This window comes from Colletotrichum truncatum (genome assembly GCF_014235925.2).
Source record: "Colletotrichum truncatum strain CMES1059 chromosome Unknown Contig_0004, whole genome shotgun sequence".
NCBI classification, from domain to species: domain Eukaryota; kingdom Fungi; phylum Ascomycota; class Sordariomycetes; order Glomerellales; family Glomerellaceae; genus Colletotrichum; species Colletotrichum truncatum.
Genome location: NW_027222401.1, coordinates 3,331,173 through 3,345,067, shown reverse-complemented (window position 1 = coordinate 3,345,067; position 13,895 = coordinate 3,331,173). Strand labels below are relative to the sequence as shown.

At 52.2% G+C, this 13,895-nt stretch overlaps 1 protein-coding gene across 1 annotated transcript; it reads right to left on the bottom strand.

The window, feature by feature from the left end:
* Positions 1–8,806: 8,806 nt before the first annotated feature.
* On the bottom strand, positions 8,807–9,353 carry CTRU02_207644 (nmrA-like family protein; the record flags this gene model as incomplete). Its single annotated transcript, XM_036727497.1, has 2 exons — positions 8,807–9,262; positions 9,318–9,353. 2 exons carry the CDS (start codon positions 9,351–9,353, stop codon positions 8,807–8,809), a joined length of 492 nt encoding a protein of 163 aa, XP_036580863.1.
* Positions 9,354–13,895: the final 4,542 nt, after the last annotated feature.

The window sequence follows — 13,895 nt, the reverse complement described above, 5'->3', positions numbered from 1 at the left end:
AGCAAGAAAAAAATACAGGCAGGCTACGCAGCTTCACCCTTTTTCGCCAACCATGCCATACCCCATCCATGTCTTAATTACTTCTCGCCTCGTTTGCGCGTATTTTAGGGAGGGGCGTATGTGGGCGTTGCGCGCGAGCCCCAACATGCGTGACCGCCATCATCGAACCCCGTCAAAAGCCTAGGCCAAGCCAATCCAGTCGACAGCTTTAAAGAGAGAGAGAGAAAGACACAGACAGACATGCCAGGCTAGGACAAGACACAGGCAAGACAAGACACACACCAGGGGGCAGCCTGCATCGCATTGCATGGGGGTTTCCCGACTCCCACTCGATTCCTTCATAAAAAAACGGGCGAATAAGACCAACGAATGGCGTGTGGGGTGGATGATGCGATTGTTGCTTGGCTGCAAACCGCTGCTCGGCTTTTCCTGGAAATCATCGTGCTGGCTCCATATTCTTCTTGGTCTGTTGCTGCTTCTGGAGAAAAGGAAATGCGAATGGGGACTCTACCCTCGCGTATCTGCTCTAGCGCGCAGAGCCATCTGGGGTTTCCTCTCGCCCTCGTGCCCTCTCACACCTCACTCACCTTATGGCCTCATCTAAGCTTGCCCTGCACCGTCAGCCAACTGAATTGCTGCTTCGTCGTTGGCCGACGTAAGAGAAAGCACCCCCTTCATCGTCCAGGGCCTTATTACACCCGTATCCGCACATGCACATGCACCTGGCACATCCATGCCATGCTAACCGTGGATGACGATGGCTCTGCTTCTTTTGGGGAATCCGAACCCATTGTACTGTCATCCCGGCCCTGTCTGTGGTACGGTCCCATATGTATCCGTATTCCCGTGTTTTTGCCCGTGTATCCGCTCGACTGCTTCAAGATGGAGATGGGATGGGGCTGGAGGACAACGGGGAAGCACGCTTGTCTGTGTGTCTGACTTTGGAAAGCATTTACCGGATTATCATTTGGATCTTCTTACCTCAGACCGTTGAGAGGGGGGGAGGGGGGTGTTTGTTTCTCGAGACTAACACCAAGTCATTCACTTTGCTTGGCCAGGCTTGGCTGTGACTATCATGATTGATACTACCCACCAAGCACGTCGTCCACAGGCATTTTGCTTATTTTCTGGGCAATTTTCTGGAGACGTACACAGGACGTGGAGGCGCAGGTGCAACATCCCCCAGAGTCGAACGGGGGAAAACCGTCAGCTTGGCTCTGGGCTGGCCGCAATGCGCGCCCCTGGAACATGGCTGTGACCGAGAGCTGCGGTTGTGGCTGCCATTTGGGACATGCAATACTGTTCTTCTGATGCTGCTGCTCTGTTCCACTCCTGTCTCACATGCTCTCGATTCACAGCACGCGTGAATAATGATGAGGGTGTAGGCAGGTCGGCAGACGACAACGAAAGTTGGGCTCTTGGGTTGGAGCTTGACAGATCATCGGTGGGTGCCAAACAGAGTGATTGCACTGGCTCCTCGGTCGGAGTTGTTACGAGAGTACAAAGGTACATGATGTAGGCATCGAGATATCTTTGTCGGAGCATGCCCGTGACCATCGACAAGACGACACCAAAAAGGTCGAGAATGAGTGGTTTTACACGCGCTCCAACAAAACGTTCGGTACTTGGTATCTGTATGGACACTAGAGGTTCGGTGGGTGCGGAACTGACACCGACAGTTGGGTCGACCTGTGAGAAAAGAAGAAAATGGCCAGCAAGGGGGTAAAGAGACACTGGACTTGCACTGGTCCAGGACAGGTATCCAGGGACGCTACAGAGCCAGCCAGCAAGAAACAGAAACATGACACAAGGGTCCGGTCTTGGGAAAATCCTGGCAGCGTGTACCCTCTTCTATCCCCCATCATGCTCAATGTCCGCCGCCCCTCCACTGATCCAGCGGCTTCAGCACCCACACGCACGCTTTTATGATTCCATGGTCCTGTCCAACCAGCCGCAATCTTCCAGGTCCTTCAGTGGACCTGTCAGGGCCCTTTCTCGGAGGCGCTGCTGACAAGAGAGATAGGCCTAGGGATGGTGGGTAAATGTCAAACGGGCAGAGGCCGGGCAGAACACCGTGGGAGGGCAATATCCCGTTACAGTGCCCCTCTCCTCTAAACGACAGTAGCCAAACGAAAGACCGAGGCCCCGATAATAATAATAGCAATAGCAATAGCGCCGCCTTCAAGGACCGACAGGGCCGGTGTTCCTCGTTTGGTTTGCTCCAGCGGCGCGAACAGAAAGGCCCTATTCCGCCGATTGGATGGGGTTCGGCAGTCCCGGCACATCCAATGCACCCAACGACATCATCAGACTTCAATACAGAGGCAAGATGGGGGAGCAGGATTGGGGGGCAAGTCAGATGCTTGCGATCGCGGTGTTTCCTCTATCGTCGATGTGAGGTGTACTACTTTGGCAGAGAAAAAAGGGCAGACTAATTTTTTGCAGCGGTCACGCCAGGGAAAGCCTAACATACAGACGCCACACCCTTGTCAGGCGCGCCATTTGGCTGAAGATTGTAGATGTTGGAAAGTCAGTCTCACTGTCGCCCTCGCTTGTGTTCGCATTGAAACGCCCGATTGACTTTTTCCTACACCGAGATCTGTGGACCAAAATCCTCTTTTTGAAAGGGCCGAAAGCCAATGAACTCTGCTGTACTACGGATACGTATATGCCCGCTCCTCTGTGCGTTAAACTCTCACCACTATCTCTGCCCTTCTGGGGGCCCAGCTCAACAAGACATACTAATTGTGGTAATCGATTTGGTCTTGGCCCGCCGTCTGCGTGGTATGGTGATTTCCTCATTCTCACCTTTCGGGCTAACTTGTCCAGGGGGAGGGTACAGAGTGAACGCTCCAACACTGTTGGATCATTCCGCGCAGCCAAGCCCGCTTTGAAGGTTCCAGCACCCCCGTTTTGTTCGATGGATCGCCATTCGATAACCGGTATCGTATCGCGACCCGCCCAGGGGACTTTGCTAGCCTGAAATAAACGGCCCTAATCTGGACCCTGCGCCGATGCCTTCATGTGTCCTGACCTCACCTTACACCGAGTACGTACCTAGTGCTGTCCGTTCTCGGCCTCACCTCTCACATCTTTGCCCACCTTGTTGTTCAAAGCGGTATTCAGTTTCTCACTGCTGCCCAAGCCTTCTTCACATCACCTGTTGATGGCGTAGCTACTACCATGAGGGAAAGCGCATGTTTGTAACGCGTCATATGCTGAACAACCCATCAAGTCGGTCAAGCAGGGATACCGGCGAATTCATTTAGCTTAGGCAGGGTCAAGCGAAAGAAACACACGACACACACTATCAGAAGCGCATACAGCGGCTAGTCTATCAAATGGATTACTACATAGTATTCATTCAACCAGGGGTCGCTGAGCCACCTTGCCGACTCTCCGATGAGCTCCAGCCTCCTCCGAACGTGGGAGCGAGCACGACAGGCAGGGGTACCACTCACGATGCAAGGTGCGTCATGCTCCCCAGACCGCTGTGGAGGTTTTTTAGTCTACACTTCACCAATTGCCGACCGTTGGGACAAGAAGAAACCGATGCTATTGATAACACATGATGGTGTCAAGGACCCTCCCTCGACCGCTTACCGCCTCGCCTCGCCTCTTTTCACACCAAAGGTGTGATGTCAGCCGTGCTGGTACAGTGACCGCTGATTCCCTGGGGCGAATATCGGGTATCCATCTGTACAACAATCGTTGACATGCTCATATGACATCGATTCAAGGGAAGAGTCGGCCTTGTCTGACACAACGCAATGGCAAATTCCTAAGGCCTCACCGGTTTTGGGATGACGAGACGAGTCGAACGGTTTGTGCCGTCGTCTGATATTCTGCCCTTTTTCTTCTTCCGCTTTGGGGAGCCAGCGAAAATGCGCGGTCGTTCTTGGCGACACACCGAGAGACGTTCTTTTGCCCTCGACTGAGTGGTGTCCCAGAACGTCGCACTCGCTAAACACGCATTTTGGGAGGGCGGGCGACCCTACGCTCATAGCGGCAGTGGAGGTACAGCCGTGTGGTTGACACCGGTCCGGATTTGAGACATTGCCTGTGGCACAAGCTTCGAATCTCGGATTTGCTTCATTCCCTTGAGCTCTGCTGCCCCCTCAATGCCCCGAAGTAAGGCTGTTGCGATCGTCGGGGGAAGCGCTTGGCAATAGCGAGCAAAGCGCTCGCCGAGCAACTCAATCTCAGTAAAGCCTCAAGGCCAAGAGCTCTAGCAAAGACATGCAGTAACACTTGAAAGGGAGATTGTATTTTTTTTTTTGTTTTTCATCCCCTTTCAAACAAACATATCTCGGCAGTCTGCAAGGCGGATTCGCTCCTGGGTCAACACCCGAAGCAACGCCCTCCCATATTGGCCCACCTGGTGCACCATTTGCTCGTCGTCGTCGTGAATATCTGCAGCTGATGGTCTTCTCTACACAGACCAGCCGCTGATGCATTTGTCTGTGCCCGGCCGGCCGTCGTCTGCATCCGGAAATCTGCAACGGCACCGGGGCAAGCAAACCGAGTTATTGGAAATTAGCAGCCCGCAGTTCTCTGTCTCAATCATGTCCACAACTGTTCTAGCCGGGGGCGCTCTTGATCGATGCCGGTTTCACCGTCCGGTCAGAGGAATGTTCCCGTTGATCACCATATCAGCCAGCGCAAAGACTACTGTCGTTGACAGACTTGACTTGGACCGGGCTGGACCGGGGAAACCGACTTGCGTGCAGCAGCCGCAGCAGCCAGGTCCTGCAGTACCTTACATGGACAAAGCGACTCGATGAAGCACTTCTGGTCAGGGTACCGCAGGCTCGGCGCCCCAAGTCTAGTGGTTGAATGGGAGGCGCGTTGCGTACGCCAAGCACTTGTCACCCTGCAAATACGCATCCCGTCGGCCGAACTCTGTTTCGGCTGACAGCTTGTTTCACTAGCCTGAAAAAGCCCTGGTTGAATCTTTAATGTACGGATATGGGCAATACAATTCTGAACGGTCACTGGAAGGAAATGGCCAACTAGTAGAGGCCAGACGGGGGTGGTCAAATGAAGCTGAGGATGCTCACGATGATGATGATACTCATTCGCACCAGCTGGTGCCCCCCTTCCCACCCCTTGCGGCCGATCTCTTGTTGTTGTTTTTTCTTCGTCATCTTACAATCAGGCTGCTCGCAAAGGGCGGTTCCGTTCATCCATGGAACAAGTCACCGCTTCGCCGTCAGTCAAGTTTACCTCAGCTTTCACAAGGTCACCCGCGCATCCGTCGAGTGACATTCGCGTGGGCCAGGTCTGGTCGAGACCATCCCAGGCGGCAGTCAACGAAGAGCTGAGGGTGTGCAGGAAAGTGGTTTTACGACAGCCCTGCTGGCCATGATTTTGTTTCAGCACAAATCCACGAGTAACCGGTCTTCTTTTTCTTGTCTGCTGCCATTTGCTTTGGATCCTTCTCCCCCACGCTTGACAAGAACGCGACACGCCCTTAGCAGGGACGGTGAATGGCTCGCTTGGTGCACTACTGCAGGTGGCCCAAAGGAGACGGGCAATGCATAACGAAATGAAAGACATTTTGACACTGGTGTTATGCAGTCGGCGGAGAGGGGGGAAGAAAGGGTCAGGGGAGGTGGAGGACAAGAGAGGACGGGTCATGGATCTCGTCACTTGACCGTGTCAACCCGAGAGAAGCTCGCGTCCTGACGCTCGCCGACGACTTGGCGACCGACTTCCTCCGAAATGAGCCCCGGAGTTTCTGTGTCAGTGACCGACAGTCGGCCCCAGAAAAATTAAATCTCCGCCCTTCCAAATCGCCTTTTATTTATTTTTCTGGGGGGGGGGGCGCTGGAGCCGCCAGTGGACACACACACACACACACATACAGGCTCATTCATCCAAAGGAAGTGTCTATCTGCCAGGGCCGAGCGATATGAATAATAATCGAGGGTCAGAGACGGACCCGACAAAACCGACACGAGCGGCTCTCTCCCCCCCGCCCCATCAAAGTGCCTTTGGAATCGCGCGTTAGAGTCCGCCATGTCCGCTCCCAAGACAGCGGTGCCTCGCTCGAGCCTCGGTGTTTCTAGCGCCGTCTCTGATTATTGCACATTTTAGGCTGGGGCCTTGGCTGCACTAAAGCAAGCACAAGCAGAGCTACCAGCGCAACCATGCCGTTTGAACAATGACAATAGCCATGCGCGGTCCTCTGACAGGAAGGGACGACGCGGGCTTGTACCCACGACTTGGATCTCAAGTACTTGCGAGTTTTGTTGGGATAGGCGCCGCCGCCGAAACTCAAAAAACAACACCCTCCCAGCCGGCAGCTCTAAGCGGGTTAAGATAGACATTGACATACTTGTCTGCCAATGGTGGTTGTTTACATGGGAAATGCCATCTTGAGATGGTGAGCGCGACTGAAGTGAGGCCTGCACCTTGGCCGATTGCAGAGTAAGGAACAACGCGTTTGTAGTCTTTCATCTAGTCCACAGTCCAGCTGCCCCTTGTTCAGTTGCATGTGAGCCGCCCCCCCCCAAGACTGATGTTGGAGCTTTTGATTGCTGGTGCGGCAGACCATATACAACTGAATTGTCATGGAGCAAATCAAGTGAGAGTCTGGTTGATGAATTATGAGTGGCTGCAATGGGTTCGCCTCGCATCGAGATGGTGCTCGGCAGAAGACCACACGGGATGGAGACGGTTTCCAAAGGTCCCTGACGAGGGTATCCATGACCTCCTCCTCCAACCTCGTTGTCACTTCTGACTTAAAGTGCAATATTCAAGATTGACACCTCACTCTTGCCGAAGAAAGGTGGGGGTCAGAGCAAGCCCGGTTCCGGTTTCCATGATGGCTATCCAATTCTCAGGGACCAAAACAGTGTCTCTTCTGTCTCTGGGCCGTGGAATGAGTTGGGGCATGTGTGGGTGACAATGGCTGGCTGGCTGGCTGGCTGGCTGGCTGGCTGGCACCGCATGTCAAATGCGAACCAAACGGAACATACCATATATTACGTTGTACGGAGGGAGCATGGGGGGAAAGGACAATTGAACCGGCACTGGGGGAAAAAAGTCACCCAAAAAACCGGCACCCTCTCGTCCAATCGAAACATGTCCGTTGCCAATCCTCAACATTGGCGTCCAAGACGAAATAATGAAACCAACACAGGGCACTACTACCAGCAAAGCCAACCAGCCTCTCGTCCAAACCAGCATCTCCTCCTTTCCGCTTCTCATCACGCCGTCCCTTCCGCCCGCTCAAGCCTCTCTTTCGGGCGGCGCTGCTCCACGCTCGACGACGGATTCCCGCCAAGCCAAGTGGCGGTGAGCCACCGTGTAGTGTGCCCATACCATACGTACTCCGTACTATGGCGGTAAATCGCCCGCGAAGCCCCATCCCCCTGGAAGCGTCGCCATCCAGTAACTGATCGATACTCGCTTGCCCGGCGGCGCTCCTCCTTTCGTTCCCCTACAGGACTCCTGTCCCTGAAAGAAGCCGTCTTGCCTGTGCGCCTTTTTACCTCGTCAGAGTCTCTCGCAAAGCGTGGGTCCTGGGGACAGCTGTTACCGACGTTACGGTGCCAGCAAAGACCAGTGACGCAGAGATGCTACGTAGGGGGGAGAAAGGGGGTTGGGAATCTCGCTCCAATGCCTGCTGCATCGTGTCACGTCGTTTTGGAGAAGCGAGAAGCTAATCATCTCAACCGCTCGTTTGCCTTCCTGTCTGCCTGCTCTGCTCTGCTTGCTTTGCTTGGTTCCCCGGGGAAGAAGCTCATGCGACAGCCTTCTCTTTTCGAAAAAATGGGCAGTTGTCTACTCGTTCCCCTCGCCTCGCGTGTCTCCTCTCCGTGCCGCTCTTCTCCCCTTCACCGCACTTCTCTCCGTTGCCGCCTGTCACAGCGCCGACGGCGTTCCCGCTCAGAACTAATCAAACACTTAGCGCCGCCCTGTGCCGGCGGCCATAGTCGCTCCACAGGCCGGCGGAAGTTATGGGATGGTCTCTACGATGAAGTAGAATTGCAGGACGCCACTTGGGCATAGAGTCTGGTGGCATAGTCACGAACCTGAATTGCTTGCGAGCAGTTAACCACGGATGCCATCGCTATTTTCCAAACAAAGCTGCCGTCTTCGCCAGGAGTTAACAAATGCGTTTCTTCTTTTCACGTTAGCGTGTCCATGGAAAATAACCGTAACGGATGATTTTATGCCAGCTATACATCCGTGAAAGGGTGACTTGGATAGGTGTATAAGAATGACAGTAGTATTAGACACATAGGACGATACCATAGTAGATGGGATGCAACCACTCGAAGAACAACACGGTTTAACTTGCAACACTGACCAATCTACCAAACTCGGTATGCCGTCCGTTGTTCTCTTATATTGTGGCATTTAGAAACTTTTCCGATTGATATCATAGTTGGAGTTGTTCTTTTAACATGGCCCCTGCAACATGCTGTAGAATTCATCAATGCGGTATTCGTTGGTCTCTCCGCCTACTGAAGGCACCGAGTTGTGCAGGCTCGAAACCTTCCGCTTACAAAGGTGACACAATTTCTCATCACGCTGCCTCAAGAAGTTCAGACTCATGCACAGCACCTTCAGAGTCCATAAATCTACCAATACACTGGATTCGGACGGACTATACAAAACATTGTTTAGCAATTCGTAGGTGCCGTGCAAGGTAACAGTATGTAACACAGACGTGGTGTGGAGAACACAGCAAGATAGGCCGTCAAGCCATCATATTTTCCATTTGGTTGTAATTGTTGTCGATCCATAGCTTTCATCAAAGGCTCGCCAACTCATGGCTGGAAGCGTGGCCAATCTAGCTATTGCCGAGAGCCTTGTTAATTGTTTCCTCGATAGACTCTGGGGCTACACCGAGCAGTTCGCTTGACGAGGTTCCCTCTCCGTCATAGGCATGTTCAATCCCAGGCACATTACCCCAATACCCCGCCGAAATTAGAGCAAAAGCTCCGGTTGGATCACCAGCAGCAAGCAAACTCCTGCCCTTTTCCAACTGCTCGCTCGTTGTAGTGCGCTTCACGGTCCATTTGGACTCGGTCACCTTTTCCAAGGCATCCAAGATCTCGTTTTGAGACACAGTCAACGAAGACGCCAAAAGGTACTTGTCTGCCGTGGCCTCGGGATTGCGCAAAACCCCTACCACGGCATCACCTAGGCCCTTGACGCTTGTCATCGAAAAGCGGACGTTGCCTTCATCCCAGATCAATGCCTCCCTGGTTCCTAGATTGAACCCGAACAGCCCGAGTCGAAGCCCCTGTTCATGTTAACTCTTTTGTCTTCCGGGCGGTCTCTTGTGAAACCTCACGCACCATTTCAGAGAGCGGCCCCGGTTTGTTGGAGTGCATGTAAGACGATTCTGCCCAGGTTGCCGCTGCACTGTATTCGTGTTAGCCGGGCGCTGGTATGGTTTGATCCATGTTTCCCACTTACCCCAATCACGGCAACATTCTTGAAAGCAATCTGCGCCATAACGCTGTTCGGTGTTGGCGTGTAAAGCTGCTAAGACGATGAAGGACTACTTGTGTCATGTTTCTTACGGTTCAACTGATACTGATGGCAACTTATATTCATGGTTTTTTTTTTATCAGTGAATCCTCACGAGCTTGCACAATCTCCGATGGCTCTTTCCTGACGATTACAAATCTCTCCTGGATCTAGCCCAAGGCTCTGGAGTTCAGAGGGAAACTGTTTATAAGTGTATTTTTGGCGGAAGCTATTCGCAAGTGCACTTGAGCGGAAGCTATACGTGAGTAAACGTGAGCGGAAACTATTCCTGAGTATACGACGGGCCGAGCCAAAGACCCCACAAAGAAAGACGAGGTTCGGGTTTTCATCAACGTTTTCTAGTAAACATTTTCCGAAGTCAGTCGCACAAAGATGTCTGTCCCGACTATAGCGGAACAGCATTGTATCAAATCTTTCTCGCTCGTGGAGTCGGACTCGGGAAACTGAGCGAGTCCGCCCTACGGGGCCGCTTCTGTTCGGACCCCTTGCTGGCGATCCCCAACGCCGTAATTTGGAGCTTTCCCCCGACTGTTGTCAGGAACAACTTTTGGGTATTTATTCCAACTAGCCTATAATTATGATTAAATACATTCTAAGCTACTCATTTTCCCAACCCTCAGACGCTTAGGTGTAGCTAAGTCCATTACCAACCTGCGGAACTAAATCTATCAAGTTTTGTTTCAGCAACCGGTTGTTAGCTAGTGAAAGCTACTCGGCAACACAGACATGATTTCTAGGGATCCGGCCATCGATAGGGAGAGTCATTCGTGTCAGCAAAGGGTTGAGTCTTGGTGGCGTCGTCTGTTATGAGCCCATCGCTTGTTTATACAGTCGTGCTGTCCAAAGGGAACTACAAATTCCTTGCGACGAATCTTGCCCTATGATATATCGACCGGCCCGGGCAGCTGCCGGGTCACATCTTTCATTTGAAGAGCGTTTTCTCTCCTGCACACACACACACACACACACACACACACACACACACACTTTCCCCATCCCCCATTTTCTTATATGTACGCAAAGTCCGGGGTTCGCGGGGTGAGGGAAAAGGTCGCTGGGCTAGACTGGGCTGGGCGGAAAAGGGCCCTATCACGACGCTCCTTTGTCCCGACGCAATCACACCCCAAGGAACTTTATTCCGGGTGAGAGAAAACAGGCCATGCTGACCTCTTCGTTTAGACACGACACCTGAAAATCCCTCAAGACCCCCTCCCCTCCCCCCTTATGTGTTGGGGGCGAAATATGATGGAAGAGGAGTAGCAAGTAATAGTTGTGGTGGTGGTCTTGGCCCATTCCATTCCATGAGAATGACCCCCTCGCAGGATGCACCTCGTCAAGTACCGAATACATTCATGTCCATGTCCACTTCCACACGTCTACGTCTGCCCAGGTCAAATCTGACGCGAGGCAAGGCATGTGCGGCTCAACACGCGACAGTGTCGGATAGGGTATCTATGGTCTTTGAGGATTGACTCTGCAGAGTCTGGAGCGGCCCTTTCCATACGCCCGTTGATAGCAGAGTTTTTTTTTTTCATACACACTCTCACTCTCGCTCTTCTGCATGAGAACGCCGGCCAGCCCTGGATCCGGGGGGTGGTTGTGCTGCATGACCCTACCATATTACAGCGAGACCTTATCTCTGGTGGCAAAGAGCGTAATGGGCGGCGCGGGAAGCCTTGGATTCTGGGCTAGATCTTCTAGAACGTTTCTCCTTCGTTTTCGGTGCCTTGCCCAAGTCAGCGACGTCCGCATCGCTAGCGTGCTTCCGGCCACTAGTATGTGTAGACGACGGTCGATCATTTACCATTTCAAAAAAAAAACACAAATAAAACACCTGGGAACAAAATGGGTGAAGGACCAAAAAAAAATATGAAAAAAGGGTGTCCTGACAGCGAACCTTGGCGCATGCCAAAATGCTACCACATGCGCTGCGAAGCAAAAACCAGCAGCAGCCAGTCAGCGGAGCTGAAAGGGTCGCGAGGAAGCCAGAACGGACAGGACCATCAATCAACCTAGTTTAGTGTAGTTCTGCCCCCCTCGCGCCAAACATCAGTGTTTTTGGCCCAGCTCTGGCCCATCTACCACTTCTCCTTGGCTCGTCCGGGGATTCCCATTGAGCGATAGGCGATCAGCAAGTACCGTCGATCGAGTTAGGCTTTTCCTTATTTATTTGGTGCTGGTGTGAGTGTGTGCCTTCCTCTAGTAGTAGATCCCGTTCGTCTGCCTTACGGGAAAATGAGACGAACAGGGAACAGACAAGACGAATTGAAAAACGGCAGTAGACAAATCAACATCCCTCCTCTTCTTCTATCTTGTGCAAAACACACATGTACACACGCCCCCCCCCCGAACATCGGACGGGAGTGGACGGAGCACAACCTGTGCGGACCGCGGAATGTGCCTCCCGGCATCCGGAGGGGTGTCTGCGTCTTGTACTCTGTATTTCCTCTCTCTTGTCTTCCCAACACATTCCCACCAGGGGGTGGGATCGATCGCTTGTGAACGTGCTGCGCGGAGGCGGATGCATGTCTTTTTCTTCCCCTGTTTTTGACCCGGGTGGCGTGGTTGTAATAAACTGCCGTCAAGCTCTCTTTATTTTTCCTCAAACCTCAAACTCGTGGCTGCCAACGGCTTAAAAGGTGAGGCGAGAAGCACGATGATGATGTTCCCTTGGCATTGGTTTCGGAAGGGAACGCAGGATATCCCCGTCCGCTTTGATCCCTTATCTTTTCGTTGGTGTTGGCTTGAATCTCTGCTGGTTTCTCATTGCGCAAACGTGTTTCTTTTTCAATATTGTGTTTCTCTCACTTCTTGGCGGAGACATGGTGATGGGGCTGTGTGAGTGTGAATTCGGGCCGGCGAAAGGAGATTTGATCGGCGTGGGAGATTTGACGTTTCTGCGATATGGTCCCTGGTTGAAGGGGATCATCCTTCCCGGGCTTTCACGGCTGCCAAGAGTATGTGCTTTGACGAGTGTCGATTAAGGGATTGTGGTTTTACAATATCCGGTGCGATGATGACGGTCGAGGGCGGGTATGGGAGCTTGCGTCTTCAAGATGGCTGTGTTGAATCATACTGCGGGTCGACGACGATCTATTTTGCGGCAATGTCTTGTGACGGCTGCACATGTGTTCGTTCCCCTTGCGAGACGGTTGACGAATATGACTCGTTTTGTCAATGGCTTTCTGCTGAGTCTCCAGCGTCCATTTTTTTGGATTTCGAGGCGGGACAAAGGTTTCTTACGCGACAAGTGTTGCGCGTCTTGCAGGGCCGCGTTACGGTCTTACGCGGTGTTCTACCGTCGTGGCATGCGGTTACTTGTCATGGTCTGGGTTGTTGTCAAGTTCGAATGGGTTTAGGCGGGCTGTAGTTGGATGCTTCAAGCGTTGACTGCAAGACAGCTAAGTCGATGGCATTGGCGTTTTTGAGAGTGCATGGCATTGGCCTTGATGTTCTTCTCGCCAGGGTCATTGCTACAGTTCACCATCGCATTGAGCCCAACCCAACCAGGAATCGATGTTAGAATTCCTCTGCAAAAGCATTGCGAGGGTAACTGACCCAGGGATATTGATATCAACCACACCGGCGCTCAAGCTATGAAGAGTGGAAGTAGTCCTCAACGCTAGAGACTTGATGTCTGTCTACAACCTGACTCGGGTGTCAAATGGCAAAGTGTCGTTGTCGAACTCTTAGCTAATTTGCACTGGCCTAATAGTCCAAGAAGCAGCAGAAGAACCTTCTAGTAGTGAGCTAGCCAAGGGCGTGTCCTATCCTTGAGAAACTATTCAATATTTTGCTATAGGTTCTTTAGCTGAGTTCTCCCCGATTGTGATTGCATCGCTCATTGGAACGCGTTCTGGTATAGGCTGGCAGCTTGACTCCTCAACCAAGTCGTTTCTCAGTGTTGTTAAACGGCCTACCCAAGCACATGTCGAAGGTCAAGTGGGCAATACTGCTGTAAGATACGAATATTTAGGGGCTCTAAGCCCGCTGCTTGTGAGTGGTCATTTTCCCTTGACGGAACGATCAAACAAAGTCACCAATAAGATATCTTGGTGGATGACCTCTTATTGTCTAACTCAGACTTCCTCAGTCACCAGCATCGAAAGTGGTTTTCTTATAGCTGACACTGTTTATCCGTTTAGTGTAACCTTGATGGCATGAAAGATTGCATTGATTGAATTGCTTTAAACAGAGAGTTGTTGTAGTAGCCTCTCTTGCAGTGATATTTTTGCCTTCACTCTTATCCGTTCCTTCTTGACTCCGGGACACCGAAAGAGTCACTATACAGAGCCTCGAGAAAGACAGGCAGACGCATTCTTTGGGACACATCACTGGCATTGTGTTTGATTTCAATGACCTATCACACAGCAAAAGATACG